Here is an 18,034-nt window from a genome sequence, read left to right as displayed (position 1 = left end):
TGGGCTGGATGGGGAATATATAGCTTGGTTCTTTGATTTCATTCTTATATTTAGCCATTATCCATCCATATATTTTAAATATACTTTTATTCAAATTACGTATTGAACTTAATATTACAAAGAAGACCACTGCAACCTCTAGCAAACCCCTGGGTCATTCTTCCTTTCTTCTGGGCTTGTTCATATGTCAGACCTTCTACTCTCTATGAAGTCTAGTTCAGATCCTGACCAAGGGCACACAGAGCAGCTTGTGATTTTTGGGACCAGCATGCAACAAAACCGAGTTTTGAAATGGGGGGGGAATAATGCCAATTCCTTGGGAAAAAAATGTCAGATCCCAGGACAATATTATTCCAGGTCCACTGGCTCTTTCTGTAGCCCTATCATTCGTTCTTACTGAAAGAATGGTGGTGTGGTGGCCCTTCGACACAGTAGTTCACACTTATAAAAGTTTAGCATAACTATTCTTCCAGAGGTTAAGCTCTAAAAGGTCCATCACACTCAAAGGTACCTTGTTATAAGTACACTTGCAAATGTAGTGTCCTCTTGGAAGGTCCACTTTGAGGGGTCCACTCTAACATGCCCACGGGCATCATTACCAACACTGAGCACCCTTGATTGTTTCTGTCAACAGTTTAGCATCTGAAGCCATCATCATTTGATTACCTATTAGGAGGGTGATCCATGCACAGATGATTGCAAATCGCAATTAGATGTGTTCACAAACATTAATAATGGTCAGTGCCTGATTATCTACTCATTAGCACAGTGCAATCTCATTATATGTGTAATATCATCTCTTGGAACATTTATTAGTTTACAGGGAACCTCCAAAGCCTCCAAACACCTCCTGGGTGTTTCGGGAGGGGGTGTGTGTGTGTTATGGCCCTAAATTCAGGTTGGTGCTGCTGAATTTAATAGGGTGGGAAAAATCCGGAGCGACAGTGTCAGCTTCTCAGTGCGTGGCCTAGCTTCACTTCAGATTAGCGCAAGACTGAATGACCCATTTCAATGCATAGAAGTGTTGACCCACTTTAACATACTTCATCGGCACGTTTGAAGGAGGGAAATGGTTTGATCCCACTCCTTTCACTCATAACTCCCCCTTTAGCAGCGTCTGAAAGGCCTTTTTTTTTCTGGTTGTCTTTGGTCACACCAAAATATCCCGAGTGTTTAAGACTGCCACGCTTCTTTCATCGCCTCCCTCAATGCTATCACAGAGTGAATATGCACAGCTGTGCTCCTTTGAGAGTGAAGGGAGTGCTTGGTTAAACAGCAGAGTGAGTCATGGACAGAGAAAGCACTTCATGATGATAACCACCATGATTTCCAGTAGGCCTTGAGACCAGCCTGCTCACCAATAAGGCTGATTGCATCTCCTTGCATATTCTACATTTTGGTTAATTACATTTGAAAACACAAAACACTGTTCTGTAGCGTTAGAGAAATGGAAGTGGATATTTGTGGGTGTTTTGCATCCTTTCTGGTCATGTTTATTTTTTCTAGTCATGTTCAGAGTTGCTGCAACATGGGACTACAACAGGGGGTAGTTCAATAAACGGCCATCAAAAAGTGACTATTTTTGCTATTTGGAAATGTTGGCAATATTTTATGTAAATGAGGATAGCTAGTAAAAGCTGCTTCCCCATCTGTACATGTCGTCGGATGAATATGATGCTTAAAAAAAGAGTTTAACATGGTGCGATTCTGTGCTGATCCTAATCACACAAGCAGAGTAATAACAGCCTCTCTCTTTATCTACATTATACTGGTCTCTCCATCCATCTGTCATTCCTCTGTTGTGCTCCATTTTAGCCTGTTATTTATTTGTGCTGTTCTCTTGCAGGGTCCTTTACATTCTAATAATCCTCCCCTCTGCTCTTGCAAACTGCCTCATAATGGCGGTGACATTATTAGCTGCTGTTGGGTGTAATTGCTGTGCGCCTTATGTTTTCTTTCTGTGTCCCCCGTAATAAACATTATAAAACATGGCTATGGGATAAAGCTGGCTAACAAGACCATCACCATTGTCATTGAAATCAAAATGATTATTCCTTTTTAATGGACAAATATAAAAAGTCAGTTAATGTACAAGTGAAATATGCTAAATGGCTAAATATGCTATACTAACATATCTTTCAGAGCTGGTTGATATCACATTGGCAGTTAGTTCTGGGGTTTTATATAGCTTACCTTTCATTGTCCTTCTCTCTGAAGCGAGTCATAAACAGTCTAAGCCTGAATATAGCACAATAGTCATTGCAGTTGTTGCAGTGTTTCTAAGGTGGTCCTGGCAACCAAGTCTTTCACGTTTAGCAGTGGTCACAAAAGCACAATAGTGGTTGTCAAGCCATCAAATGGAAATCTTTACTTAAATGTTTACTGTCATGATTTCAAGGCACTCAGTGAGAAGTCTACTTCTGGCTTTTGTAAAGCTGATCAACAAGAGTGTGGGCACTATGTGTGCATGCATGGATTCTACAAAGGGGTTGTCAACGAATAGTTCTGAACATGGAGGGGTGGGGAATCCACATATATTTTATGTGTCTCTGTAAAAGTCATGAACTGTAATGTACAGTACAATCCTACAGATATTGTAAGATGACAGTTTTTGTTATTTTGACTCTGTGCTCCATTGGATTTAAGATGAAACAATGTCAGATCAAAGTTTAGAATGTCAACTTTAATTTGAAGGTATGTGAATATGTTTATATGTCTATAATTTATACATGATATAGGAATCAGAGACATTTTTATACATACCTCACACTTTTTAATGGACCACATATAACTGCACAGTTGGCTTCTCAGTTGTTTCACAGAATGATGTGTCATTGCGTCATTAGTTCATACACAAGAGAGCTAAGAAAAGATCTAGAGCTGATTCCAGAAGTAGCAATTGAATATACAGTTCATTTGAAAAGTAGCATTTGTGTCTAGGGCATGTTCTCTCAACATGAGAACCAAAGGAATGTCAGTAAATGAGCCATCATGAGACTAAATAAAATACATCATCAATCAGTGGCATAGCTAAAACAGTTGAAATAAACTGTGTCATAATGTTAAGAAGCAAGAACACAGGTGAGATTAGACATAGCAAGCAGCCTGTCAATCAACTGATGATCACAGTTGGAGAAAACCAATTAAATGCTTTTAATGAGTAAGAAAAATTATATGAAAACATCAAAAACACTACTATGTAGCCACAGGTGTATCTGTCATAAAAAGATAAGCATGACTTTAAAGAGTTTATTAAAACATGCAAACCTCACAAGAATCACAAGATGTTTGCCAAAACATATATTTAACACGTGAAGAATTCTCTGAGAAATAGGTGGATTAGATGAGGGGAAAATTATATAATGAAAAATATGTAATGGGGAAGATTATATAACTGCTTATACGACCTCACCTATTAGACATGGAGGTGGTCTTCCTGAAATAAGGAGATGATGTATAAACAGGGTGTGATTCTAATAGGGTTGTAAATACCCTTGAATTAAATGCCAGCATCACAATAGAAGCATGCAGGCTTTTGTGACGCTACAGCTGTCAGGGTCTATTTCATTGTGGTTAATAACTATGTAGACAGTGATGTCACACAGAAAAAGAGAGAACAGGGAAAAAATATTATAATGAGGAAAGCCAGATATCTGTTAAAAGTAGCAAACGTGACCAAATAGAAAAGAATGAGAATTAAAAGTTACAGTGCCTAGGAGTGCAGCCAAACGCTGAGGCCAATCTTAAGGCAATTTGATATGACACATTATAACACACAATTGCACAGTTGGTGTGCTGAGTCAGTAAAACAGCCTGCCAAAAAAGCTTTAATTTTAAAGGGAAAAAAAAGCATATTTAGCAAGACACTGAAAGGAAATACTTATGGGGTAACTTGTAGGATTATTTTTGCAGAATTATGTTGGTTCTGTCCATTCAGCGCACTCTAAAGGTAAATGTTAGAGGAAATTCAGTGTAATTCCTACACATATGCTGCATGATCGTAATAAAATTGGGGCTCGTTAAGTCTTCGGTTAATCGTGCAATCATATTCCCTGCTCCTCTATTTCACACCGGCCCAAAATTACAGAAATGAGTAATTTGGTTAGATAAGCATAATTACCCTGCTGTATCATCCCCATCCCCAGGGCAGTGGTATTAAGAGACTAGAATAACAACCTATATGCACTGCTCAGCCTTTACAATGAACACAGACAGAAGGGGGAGGGGCGCAGTAGCAGAGAGGCAGTCATGGTCTTGCTGGTTCTTATTGGTGAATTAATGAGAATTTAATGTAGAACTGTTGCTATGCGTTGTGACATTTGGTCTGCTTGGGAAGAGGATAGTGAAGGTGAAACTGTCTCAACTCCTTAGAGGCATAACTGAATCTTCCACTATGCATTTTAATGCTATTTAGAATTCATGATAATGCAGCTCTGATTGGATATTGCTATGTAATGCTATCAATAGTGAAATGTACCATTCACTTTTGAATAAACTATTAGATATTAGCGATATATTGGTATGTATTTCAGCAACACATGCTGCACTCGGATAACCATTATTTCATCACTGTATTTTAAAGATTAAGATTCTCTCCATTAGAGGAAAAGGCTGTAATGACTGACTCTAGTTCACAACATGACTATATGGTGTTGCATACCCAATGAAATGGACCCTTAAGCAAGCCCTGAATGTGTCTGCAGATTGTTCACACATGGGTACACTATTTTGGAATCTGCACTTGCTCTTTAACCCTATTATAGTGATTTAGCTCGATGATAGACTGTATGTTTGTCCAGTAAAGTGACCCTTGGTCAGTTGAGTATGACAGACTGCAAATTGCTGTACTCATATTTAGATGAGTCTGTGTGCATTATGGCTGGATAAAGCCACAAAGCAGATGTTTGCAGCCCTGGATGAGGCATTATCCCACTCTGTAATGGTACTGGCAGAGTGAAACTGAACAAACTGTGTGCTGCATGAATTTTTTAATGGGGGAGGAGAAATGTATTTTAAAAAAGAGAATGAAAATGGTCCCGTAATTAGCTCCTGTGGGATGCCACTAATGATATAGCATGACAAACATGAAACTCTTGTGTTACTTCCACATCTCATCTTTTTTAATAGTTTTGTTGTTCACATTTGCTGCACCTTGAAGAAAACTGCATAATTTTTAACTTTCCAATCATACTTATGTCTGAAAATGTTTTTAATCAATTTCAGATATGAAACGTTGTTCCTTCACATGACCATGAACATATATTTGTTGTTTTGTTGCAGGTCAAAGATTTGTCAGTGAAGGGGAGTATGTTGAAATGACTGCAATCACCAAAGAGCAATCCGGATCATATGAGTGCATCTCTTCAAACGACATTTCGCCTCCAGATGTGAGGACAGTACAAGTCACTGTAAACTGTAAGTTGAACATTACTTACACTGATATTAAACAAATGCCTATAGGTTAACTTACACTAACCCCATTATTTATGATCATCATTAGTGTAGTACATTCATCCCACAGATCCTCCGGTCATTTCAAGGGCTCGCAGCACAGGAACCCCTGTTGGTCAGAGAGGGGTACTGCAGTGCGAGGCATCAGCAGTTCCTCTGGCTGACTTTCAGTGGTATAAAGAGGACCGACGGTATGTATTCTATTCTATGTATTTCCTAAAACCTTAAAATTGTAAGTGAAATTAAAAAAGAATTACGGATTAAATATATATGTTAAATGGTAAAAGTTATATCACTTTATTTTACTTTATTTATGAGGTTTTTCAAAAGGTCTAAAGTTCATTCAAGACCAAAGTCCCATTTCCAGTGGAGTATGGATACGTCTTATAGCAAATATTTATCTGCTTACTAAAAATACATAGAACAAAAAAAAAAAAAAAATCACCGTCGACATTGAGCTAGCTAAAGGGCACTGCATTTCTCATACTCAAACCCCATTTACACCTGGTCATTTAATGCGTTTTAGGTATAAGGATTATATCCGCATAGGGATTATCAACTTAGAAATGCAGGTGTAATGCACCCAAGCGTTATTTTAAACAGATTAAATATAATCATTCAGCTACTTCAGAAAGTGGCTGGAGATGCATAATAGCCAGATATTGTGCAAGTGTGCATTTGTCTCTACAAGGCACGTTTGACAACCAGAATTCTTCCCAATACAATATACTAGATGATGTAACTGTCCATGATCCACCCCAAAACAGAATTTATCATTTTCCTTTAACTTCAAAAATGAAAAAAAACCCAACCCATCATGTGTTTTGAAAATAGCTACCAGCATTTACACAAAGAACAACAGGAAAAGAGAGGAGCAGCACAGAAAGTTGGTTGTCAGGTGGTACTAGCGCATTTGCATTTCTTTGTCTATATAGCAATCCTGCGTGTGGATGAAATGGTTATCAGGGTACAATCCAGATTCAAGTCATATGAAATGTGACTTGGCAGAGGTCTGTATTCTATTCTTTCTGCCAAATACAAAAGTGCAAATTGACAAAATTGACTAAAGTTAGATAGCAGTGAATGAAGCTAAATGAAGAGTGAGTCAGTGAAGGAAAGACAAATATGGAAATGAGGCTTTGTAAATAATAACAACATTACTGATAACTTTAGCAAGAAATACCTACCTTGTATAATCCTGAAAGCGATTATTAGCCTGGCAGCACTACCAGTGTGATGCATATTTCACAGGACCTTGGAGTTGACAGTGCTGCATCTAACTAGACTTTTTTCTTTGCAGACTCTTCAATGGCCTGAATGGAGTGAAAATTGAAAACAAAGGTAAACAGTCCATGCTCATATTTTTTAATGTGTCTGAAGCGGACTACGGGAACTATACCTGTGTGGCCATGAATACACTGGGAATCACAAATGCAAGCATAATCCTTTATGGTGAGAAGACCTTTTTTACTAATACAATCTCATTTGAGTAAGATTATAAACTAAGATAGTTATTTGGCTTACTAATGTCAGTCATATTCTTGTGCATACCAAGTGACTGTTGGCAGCATAAACTAATGAAGCATTCATAGGAATTATAAGTGATAATGATTTCATGAATGTGGGTGCAAAATAGCTATGAGTACTAAACATGCCCTAGACCAAATTGTGTGTAATTTGTCATATGATTTGGTTTTTATAATTTGTGAATTAGATAATCCAAGGAATATTCACTTACATTTGTCACACCATAGAAGCAAAGACTAAGGAAATTACTTGGTGTGAAACTTTGCAGAAGGCTCTTGTATATGCATGGTATATTTCTTATATATAGATGTAAGACATTTTTTTCTCTACATACACATACAGACACCCAGCCACCCACCCAGAGCAACAGAGAGGTCTGAATGTGTAAGTGGTGTGGAGGCATTGCAAGTGCTCAGTTATCCTCTTCTCTGTGTTCACAGGTGCAGGGGTGATGCATGATGTGAACAGTGCTGCACCTTCTCCACTCAGCTCTTTCCACCCTATGCTCATTCTGATTCTCTTTTACCTGAGCAGGTTTTGATGCTAGAGACACCACCTACTGCGTCGTCAGCTTCTCTCGGCATTACACCAAGACTCAGAAGCACGTTGTCATTTTATTATTAGATTATTATTATTGTTTTGGTATTTTTTGTTGTTGTTTTAGGTTTTTTTGGGGGGGGGGGGGGTAGAGAAAGGGTTTGATTTGGGTTTATCATAGAAGAATACAAGACTCCACAGGATAGGGTTCTGTGGATAGCTGGTTAGAAGTAATTGTAGAACCACAGTGTGTGTGTGTCTCCAACCTTTTGTATGTAAAAGAAAAGCAAAAAGTAATGTGATCGTACAAACCTGGATGGTTTTGCTCGGTATTGACGTGTGTCAGTTGAGATTTCTGTGTCATGTCGGGTTTCTTTGTAAAATAACATGAAAAATCCTTTTTTTTTCTCTTTTTTTAAATAATCAGCAAAAGTGCAAAAAAATCATGTAATATTTGATTTACTGTACCTGTACAGATGTACACAGTGGAATATTTACAGTTCATTCAAATATGAGTAAGGTCAATTTATGTGTAATATATCTCATAGTTCCTGAAATCATTCTGTTGCATACTACTGTTGCCATTAATGCAATTAATTCATTATTGCTACTTTATAGCTCACGGGCAGTGTAGGTTAGTTGCCTCACCTGTTCTTTTAGACATTTATTTATTTGCACTAAATAAAGACCCACTTCTATGTTTAGAAAGTAGCAACAAACTGAATTTACAAAATGTGATGCAACATTTGTTTGCATGCTTAGGGAAACACTTTTACGAAGTAAAGTGTTCTTGACATATACTTTAGCTGGGGGAGGCACTATGGAAATGCCTATTAAACTAATTTAATCAAGCTATGTGTCATCTGAGTGTATAATGTATAAAAGTAGGGACTTTCCTGATGAAATGACAACCAGGATTATTAAGTTAATATTTAAAGTTATAGTCAGCGATTTTAGGAGAGGTTAGCTGAAGCTACCTGTTTTGAAGCCCAACAGCCAAACAAATATAGCCCTTCCCTTCAACATTCCTTCCAAAGCTGTGCACACACAGCATGATTGTCTGGCAAGTAGAAACTTTTCCTTGTCCTGATTGGGTGAATGTTGGTAGTCCATAACATTTTTCATTTGCTTGTTTGTTTGTTTCTCCCAATTAGGGAACATTGGGGTAGCCACAGAAACCAGATTTCTTTTTTATGGCCACATACTTTATTGACCACTGCCAAAATGTATGGAGAATTTTTCTAAATATTACATGGTGTTCAGATTTAAAATCACTGGCCCTACCTTGTGACAAACAAAGGCAATATTTGATTTCACTACATCTTTTTTTCAGAATAGACACCCATCTCCTTTGTGCTAATAATTACAGATGGAATAGTCTCTTGTTAGAAAGTGCTTGTTTTTTATTGTTTTGTTTACATAGTTCTTGAGGTGATTTTACTAGTGTTCTTTCTCAGGTTTTGAGGGATGACTTTTATTTGTGTGCAGCTGTGAATGTCTGTGTTTGAATCCTTATGGCAAAAGGATATTAAAAATAAGGCCAACACTATTACTTGTTGAATGCTGTGTTCTAAGAACAGGTTTAAAAATGTTATTCAATTACTCATACACATATGCATATTCAACATATATCATAATATACACACTGTATGGACTCTTAAGTGTGGAAGTGGTACAAAACACTGCTTAGCTTTTAATTTATTTTTTAACTGCAGCATTATTGCCATAATCCTCCTCTGTTGATGTCTCCCAGCACAGATATGTAACCTTGGTACGTCTGCCATTTTCTCCACCCCACCTCCACACCTGTTACTCTCTCCCTAAAAGATGACCTGGCATGTATTCAACACCTTAATGAGGAGATTTGGATGGTTCCCAAAGAGGGACAGTTATCAGCCCATGGCATTTCTTCAGCTAACAGAAAACACACAAACTTGCACACACACACACACACACACGCGCGCACACACACACGCGCACACACACACACATACACACACACACACGCGCACACACACACACACACACACACACACACACACACACACACACACACACACTAAGCGAGAGCTTAGTACTGAGACCTTATGCAGTGAAGACTTTGACTGTCTCTTCAGTGGGTCCTGGCAGCAACAGTGAGTAAAGGCTGCAAAGAGCCTGCACCTTTACTCCACAGCCAGAGAAATCCACCAAACACCACCACGGCTCTCCTGCATGACTGCCTGCCAAGTAGCTAACCGCTTACTTCTCTGGTTTCATGCAGATCTCAAATTATTCACATAGGGCTGAGACCTGAAGGTAATGTAAGTGAAAGCTACAGACTATGGGGCAGAGTGAACAATGATTTGAAGATTCTGTGTGAATATTTTTTTTTAAATTATTTTATTGTTATTGCACTATTTGATGGTAATATGAAAGAAAAACACAGTTCCAAAATGTAATCTTTAGACCCAATATCCTGTGTAAAACAGGGCATATTTAATCTGCAGATTACCTTGACCTACAATTGAATGTCTTTTTGTGACTAAACTAACTGTTAGTAGAAATGAAGAAAATGGCTTAAAACAAACCAATGCAATTTTGGTTTTAGTGTAAGTGCCATACATTGCACCAGTAATATAATGACAACAGAATACTTCTATTAACAACACAAATGTAAAACAAAGGAAATAGTATGTTATTTCATAAGAGATATTCACATGATGCATTGTCATCAGCATAAAAGAAAAACCTCACTAATATGCAATCTAAAATCATCTGATTCACCTGCACTAAAGGGTTAATTTACTTATTAAATGTGATAAGATATAGAGACAACTATTTAATATTTATTTTGCTAGCTGTGTGCCTTTCGTGCATGTTTAATAGTGGAAACTAAAAATGGAACCACAATCATTATAATCAAATAACAGAAAAATACAAAAGTAACTTGTTCAAATCCTTCTTCAACACATGTATGTATTTGTGAATGGTCAGTTTCTTTTGAACAGAGTGTCAGTTTGACATATGCAGGGCATTTAAACAAAGCATATATTTGCATATGCTAATTGGAAAACACTACGCCTCTTTATGTTAAAGCTGAACATATTCTGTTAATTTTTTTTGTAAAGACAATTCATTCAAGAAACTTATGGTAAACATATAGATTGTACTATAGGATATTACTGTGTATAATTTTGGTAACTAATGTTGTCAATTAACTTTTTCAGATTTTTCAAAGTGAAAAGTGATGTCCTTATAAAGTGTAAAAATGCAAATGATGCCATCTAATGTCATCAATTAAATGGAATTGTTGTTATTGTGTTTAAACACAATATTGTTATTGAGTTTAAACACAATCTTGTTTTTGCCAACTTGCCAACACATACTGTAGTCCCATTCGCTGCACATCAGGACACTTTGGAAATAAATCCTTTTGGGGGGACTTTTTAGATTGTCATAAATGTTTTTTCTATGTTCCTCATAAGAGAACTAGTGAGAGCACCGTCATTGATTTGTTCTGAGCAGATTTTAGAGCATTCTTTGTCCAGAAATACATAAACAATCTGACATTAATCAGTTTGACATAAATCAGTTTATTTCCAGTTTAGGCCTGAACTGCATATATATATATATATATATATATATATATATATATATATATATATATATATATATATATATATATATATATATATATTTGTAATCCCTTTGCACAATCAAACACTATATTGGCACAAACATACAAACATATTACTTGGACTAACTATATTCACTATATCTGACTATGGTGGTAAATACCTTAGAATAAATAATAAATAAATAAGATACTGTTGGCTCTGTTTTAGCTGATCTGTTAAGAAGTGGTTCTAATCATCAAATAAAAATTACTGCAATGTACTTGATCCACAGTATTTCTTGATGAGTAGTATTTCACTGTGTCTTGTACAAATGTACTGTATATTGGCATTTTTTCTGGCTTGTCTCTAACCTGTTGGCACTGTAGAGAATTGAGAGAAAGTCTCAGAGGACTTCAGTGAATTCCATGTGCATGTACAAATGTAGTTGTATTTTCTTTTCTATTGGAGAATGAGTAAACAAATATTGTATCTGTTCTGTGTAATAAAGTTCAGAATATTTTCCTCTACATTTGGTTTATTACTTATCAAAAGTATCAGATTTGTTTTATGAAGACAACAAAACACAAATAAGAATCAATATTCCATAAATAGGAATCGATGAATCCTCAGATCACATTGCCGACCTGGAAATGTTGAGCCAAATCTTACCCAAGCTTCTACAAGAAGAAGCATTACCAGCAAAACAAATGCTAAAGATTCGATCTATTACGTTACTTTACAAACTACTGTTTTCTAAGCTGGTATTTATATGGCATCACAGTTTTCCATATTGCCACTGGTGTTTGCCAGTCTGTCTGGCACCTCTAAGATGCCACAGCCAAGAAATGTCATGTTAATTCGGTCCCTGAACAAGCTGATTTATGCATGTGTTTGGCCTGATGAAGGGATGACGGCCTGGTGCGAGTTCCAGAGGGGCGATCCTGGGATGGCAGATAAAGAATTCCACCAGGACCGTAGACACGAGGACACGCGTGCACAATTGTTCAGTTGGTTTGCTGTTTTTATTTCCATTTCTGACCAAATTTCCAAGACAAAGGGTGAGCATTCCCTCGATTCTCCCTTTTGTGTGCTTGATGAGCAGTAATAGAATCTTGACAAAACCACAAGGTGGAGTCCAAAGACATGGCTGTCACATTGTTTATTATATTTATGTTTTGCCTCAAAGATTTTTTTTTGTTTTTTCATAATGAGATACACCCATAAATCTCTGCTTTTCAAATGATAATTGTCTCATGACCAGTTCTGAGCTCCCCTTTCCAACTTTAATAATTCCTCAATTCCTTTAAAGGTGCATTTGCCATTAAGAAAAGCCCGAACAAGCCCATGGCTCATGCACTTCATTTACATATATGGCATTTAACAGATGCTCTTATCCAGAGCAACTCACAGAAGTGCTCCAGTTGTTTGTTTAAAGTGTATTTTTATCACTGGAATGCTTTCATATTATAGACTGCAAATCTGTAGAAATACATCTCTATTGATGTTGGCTTAATACTCTTTACTAAGCATTTCTTTTCATCCTGGCCACCCTCACTGTGCTACACTTTAGCACTGTTTTGATATTTGTCTTTGAGTTGAACGGGAACATGCTTCTTCATTGTAAATCACACGTTGCCTCTAAAACACTGTAACAGCTCGGAACGTTTGTCTGAATCGAATAATCAACTGTGCCAGACAGAAAGCTGTGTTTAAAACCATTTTATCTGAGCAAGGCTGGGGTCTTTAATTAGAAAGGCTGTCGCTTTCCTCATTTCCCCATTCACAGGCGGCACTGCGTATGTTTGCGGTAGAAAATCACAGCTTGGTTTTGAGCCTAGCTACTTAACTCGTTCACTCCTTCTTCCTGCACGCCTTGTATGCCAGAGCTGCATCTGCACTGGGACAGTGCACTGGAGCACTGGGAATTTTCACCGTTATGTACACCAATTGGCATGTTTGAAGAGTTGTTTCTGTTAATTGTAGTTTCGATGAGAAATGATCTGCCCTTTTTGACAAATCATTTGACAAAGACCCAAACGTCTACAGGTCATACTTATAACATCACAGAATACTGAACGGAAGAGTTTTAGTCATTTTACCTATTTATCGCCTTAAGCTTAGGTGCACTAAAGGGCACAGTTGTCTTCTTAGGAACTGACAATGATGTCCCACTGGAAGAATTACAATTAGACAGCTGAAAGCTTTCTATATAGATACAACATTTTATTATTGTAAGTCTTAAATATGAACACACAATCTCCATAAAGAAAAACATATGAAGCAACAATTCCTTTACATTACAGGGAGTTTAAAATAATTTAATTTAGTCCACTCCTGGGAATCTTGTTTAGGGAAGTGATGCATTTTTTTAAGGTGAGAGTTGGTTGGATGCTATTATTGTAACAGAAATTTACACCATCTCACCCATTGTAAAGGTGTGGAATCTGGCCATGCACAGACAAGCACAACTCCTCTGTTTAAGATAACGTGGTGTAACTAACAGGATCCCTTCCTCCAAATGCTTCTTCAAGTTCATAAATGCAGATCACAGAGCTCACGTTCTAAACACGCATCACAAACAGCCCTAAAGAGTGGGTGCAATTCAAGTTTCAAATGCAATGTGTGAAGAGTTGTATGTATGGACTTGTGTGGAAAGTATCATGCTATTGTGTTTTTCTCTGTATTTCATGATGAAATCTGTTGCACCTACCCTTTGTATAGCCAAATCCAATTCCCAATAACAACAAAAAAACAAAACAAAAAAAAACAAACAAACAAGAACTGCTTTACATAACATCTTCATATGTGACCATTTACAGAACTTTGCCGTAAGGCAACACACAGATTCCATAACCCTTTAATTCATTTAATTACATTTTGCGCTTGAAACACACCAGTGTAACGGTGAGTAATAGTTTTCTTTGACTTTTGTTTCAAGCTATATGCCCAGTGATCTTTTCTGGGCATGTTTTAAATCCAGTCTCTGTTGCTAAAATGCATCTGAAATTTTGGTGTATAAATTCCAATATGTACACTGACAACATTGCCTATGCTTAGTGATGTGATTTTTTTTAATAAATGCTATTTGAGGTACTTTGAAGAAACTAAAATAAGAAACATATAGATGCTAAGTAGTCCATCCACTTGGCTTCTAATGAGAGCATACAGATGCAGTGTCAAGATACTGAGAGTGATGACACAGCAAGGTGGTGACAGGCAAGTAGGCCGCACCTTACCCAGTAAAACCTGCTGACAGCACACTGCTTAATGTCAGATTTTACAAGTAACAGTTTAATGAAAATATTTTAGAAGTTATTAATGCAAAAATCATAATGCAAATTTCAGAAATAAATTACATGACTCCAATCAGAGGAGCAACTTAAAATAGAAAAGTTTGTTGCATTGTATTAAACTGGTTCACAATTTTAGTAAAAACAGGTGCATATTTTTTTCCCTTTGTACAAATTATATGCATATTGATAAAAGAAGATAACTTAGTAATTGTCATAATGAGTTATGATGAAATGTAGAATTTTAGGGGCATAAAAAGAGCATTAACTTGGATGCAAGTGATTAGACTTAAAAAAAATACTTTTTTGAGAATATAAAAAAAGCTTTTGTTGGTTGTTACTATATGCCAAATAAAGTTAAATTTATAATACAACCATGGTGTAGGTGTTAACATTCTTTGGGCTCTCTCAGTCAGTTTAATGGCAGCGTGTTGCACTGGGAATGAATCTAATCCAAAACCATAACATGCCTGCTCTAATCAGTTAAAATAAGATTGTGGACTTTGGATTGTGGGTAGGCATTTGGATGCATCATTGCAAGTTATATTAAGCAAGTTAATATTTCAGCTTGAATCAGTTTACTCAGTATTACATTAATCTCTCCTGTTGACTGAATTTAGCATTAGAGGAGAGTTTTATGGTCCAGTAAAATCCCCACTTTGCCTTTCCATTTGATAATATGGAATAGGTGTTATAGTTAAGAAAAAGGTAAGGAATTTCTGTTTCACCCCATATGTATTCATCACTGACCTTACAAAAGACATAAAATATAATGAGGAATAGCAGACACATCCTGTACCCCCAACTCCCCCACCCCACCATTTCTGGAAAAATAAAATACTGCATGATAGTACAATTAGTTGTACAGTGATTATTTTTGAGGTAATTTACTAATGACAATCCAAAAGGGCCACATATCTTAATTATTCCCATATGAAATGTAATATTAAAGGAGAGACAGTCAGTTAAATAAAACTACAGTTATATATATATATATATATATATATATATATATATATATATATATATATATATATATATATATATATATATATATATATATATATATATATCCTCACCTCAACTGGCTTGTATCCTGTAAATGTATAAACTGATATTTCAGTGGGGCAGGATAAAATGTTAAGTTTCATTGTAAGAGATTCATATTTAACACTAACGAAAAGAAAGGCGACAAGATTACTTGATTAAAAAGGAGTAGTGGGGGATCCCGCACACATCCTGTGCTCCCATGGGTGGCTCCTGGCATTGGTATGAGTGACGAGAGAGAGGAGGCTGTTTCTTCCCGAAACGTCCTCGCCATCAAAACTTAAGCAGCAGCTGCAGGGTGAGGATGAGGAGTAGGCAGAGGGATGTGTACGTTCCTGATGTGCCGCTGTTGCCATCTTGAACTGCACCGGGTTCTAAAAAGTATGCAAAATGTGTCAAATATATATACAGAAGCATTTATTCATTTACATGCATACTGACACACACACACATACATACATACATTTTATATATATATATATATATATATATATATATATATATATATATATATATATATATATATAAATTCAAGAAATGAAAGGTTTTTATGTTTTCTCAGTAAAGAAATCAAATTGGTTTATTGTACTTTTTTTGGCTGGTCCTCCAAAGTCAGTTTTGCCTAGAATTGCTACATTTTCTCTACTATGTGAGTACTGTTATTTACTAAGGGTTAGTCATTTTGTAGTAGCTGATGTTGGTTGGTCAGTTTCTAATCATTAACAGATTAGCTATTAGGAGTGGTAGTTCCATTCATTACAAACCTTCCCATAACTGACTGCATTCAGTGGCTGTCTGCTCTAAAGCAGATGAAGTCATTTCTAAAAAAGAAGTTGTCTCCACTAAAAGAGAGATTATATGAAACAGGACACTTAACAGATAAAACAGTCAATAAAAAAACCCAGCAAAACAAACTGGCAGCTCATAAGCAAACAGTGTGGGCAAATTGAGTGAACACACAAACTGCTCCCTCTTCACACCCTCTCATGCTATTAACCACCCAATTCAGCTCAGATTAGCTGTTGTTCCTGCCACTCTATTTACCCTTTAAGGCATCTTAGAAGTGAGAGTATTTCTGGCAGTTGGGCAATGGTGTCACGGAAGCAGGCCATCATGGTGAGGCAAGCGAAGGGGCAGAGGCTGTGTGGCCCTGTTGATGAATGTCCAGCCGGGCTCTTTAGCGCTGACATTAGTGTCATCAGAGCATCTGCTCTTCTCCTGGCTGGGCTTGCTTAGCTGCCCAACCCCCTAAAGGCTGCCACCGTCATTACCATACCGGGCCCTGCACCCTTGATCTGTGGGTCAACCATAACTGCTATTTGCAATAAACAAGCTAATGTTTAAAGGGGAAGAGGGTCCGATAACTGGATAGCCGATGGGGTGGGGGAGGAGGGGTGGAGCTTGCAAGGGGGCGGGGCCATCTAACCGTACAGGCCGCCCCCAGGTTCTAAACCACAGTTAAGGCCGAAGGAGATGATGCTGCAGGGTAATGAGAAGAAAAACCAGCTGGGCCCCGCTGGCCCGTCGGCAGGGTGCTGGGGGATCTGTTTAATCTGTTCACTCTTCAATCCGCCTTCACCGAATCAATATTCATCGGGTGATGATAGAAGAGTTATAGGTGTTACTGATTAAAAAGGCACCTGTTCAGTGGAAGGATTTTCTCGACAAGGTCAGAGAATAGGAAACGTCTGTAAGTGTGGTGAGGGCGTGCACCAGGTGTTGTTCTGACTGCAGCTCGTTTGATTATGATTAGACAACATGAGCTAAATACAGCAATGCGTTGTTAGATTAGTCCTGGTTATCCGGTCACACAGTGATGAAAATCTGCCAAAGTACCCAGGGTTGAGGCAGAACGCCACTGAATGAACTGCTAGATAATTGACATCTTATCAGCACTTCATCAAGAAACAGTGGTAGGTGGCAAAAAAGATACGTGCTATCTAACATTGAGGATGTCAGTGACACTTTCTTACATGGGCTACTTTAGTGTGGGCACTTCTGAGATTTCACTGGGAGTTTCTTACATTAAATGTAGATGCGCTTATACAACTCAAGTTCATTTTATGAAGTAAGCACCAAAATTAAGTATTTCAGTGTTCAGAGTACACCGTGTCCTGTATGCCCAATATTGAACTTGGCTGTGTTACAAACCTTGTGGTTGAGTGCAGCAGTTTGTTTTCGTTAAAGCAAATTATTGCAGGGCAGCTGTAAAAAAATTATATAGCTGACACACTCATACGGATGCCAAATTTCCACCTAAACAACTGTAATACTATGGAATTATGTAGCGTGTCTATTAAACAGTTTGCTTTGAAGGTTCTCCCAGAATGCGTTCTAATTTCCCCAGGATTTTGCTGGAGTTCACTAGCCTTTCTTTAGGGACAGAGATCCAATTACACTGCCACACCAGATTATGCTCAATCCTGCAGTTGGATAATTAGAATAATACCAGTTTCTCGCCATCAAATTCAAAGAAATTAATCATTCTCTTGAGAGGACACAGTCATCATTTCCACTCTCACTGTTTTCAATTTAGCCTAGACATTAGGTGATGTGTGAAGGGGAAAAAAACATTATCATTAC

The 18,034-nt window shown here is 37.3% G+C and overlaps 2 protein-coding genes across 8 annotated transcripts in view; one reads left to right on the top strand and one right to left on the bottom strand.

Annotated features, from left to right (window-relative positions):
- The window catches only part of opcml (opioid binding protein/cell adhesion molecule-like), a 103,789-nt gene extending 92,148 nt beyond the window's left edge, over positions 1–11,641 (top strand). For 2 of the 3 annotated variants that reach the window (XM_081702592.1, XM_027012706.3), the window contains 4 exons: positions 5,281–5,415; positions 5,522–5,642; positions 6,752–6,903; positions 7,419–7,644. In XM_081702592.1, the coding sequence (XP_081558718.1) occupies positions 5,281–5,415; positions 5,522–5,642; positions 6,752–6,903; positions 7,419–7,519 (509 nt within the window). In that variant the 3' untranslated portion in view covers positions 7,520–7,644. Of the gene's footprint in view, positions 1–5,280; positions 5,416–5,521; positions 5,643–6,751; positions 6,904–7,418 lie in introns of all 3 variants that reach the window. The other variant, XM_081702593.1, reaches the window with a different exon arrangement.
- Positions 11,642–15,416: 3,775 nt separating this feature from the next.
- The window catches only part of ntm (neurotrimin), a 237,045-nt gene continuing 234,427 nt past the window's right edge, over positions 15,417–18,034 (bottom strand). For 2 of the 5 annotated variants that reach the window (XM_081702621.1, XM_081702620.1), the window contains 2 exons: positions 16,216–16,293; positions 15,418–15,825 (listed from right to left, as the gene is read on the bottom strand). In XM_081702621.1, the coding sequence (XP_081558747.1) occupies positions 15,725–15,825; positions 16,216–16,293 (179 nt within the window). In that variant the 3' untranslated portion in view covers positions 15,418–15,724. Of the gene's footprint in view, positions 15,826–16,215; positions 16,294–18,034 lie in introns of all 5 variants that reach the window. The other 3 variants (XM_081702623.1, XM_027012683.3, XM_081702622.1) reach the window with 2 other exon arrangements.

The sequence above is a fragment of the Electrophorus electricus genome, chromosome 19, assembly GCF_041902795.1.
Source record: "Electrophorus electricus isolate QZ-2024a chromosome 19, ASM4190279v1, whole genome shotgun sequence".
In the NCBI taxonomy this organism is placed as follows: Eukaryota; Metazoa; Chordata; class Actinopteri; order Gymnotiformes; family Gymnotidae; genus Electrophorus; species Electrophorus electricus.
The sequence above is the reverse complement of the archived record's forward strand: the minus strand, read 5'-3'. Positions and strand labels throughout refer to the sequence as shown.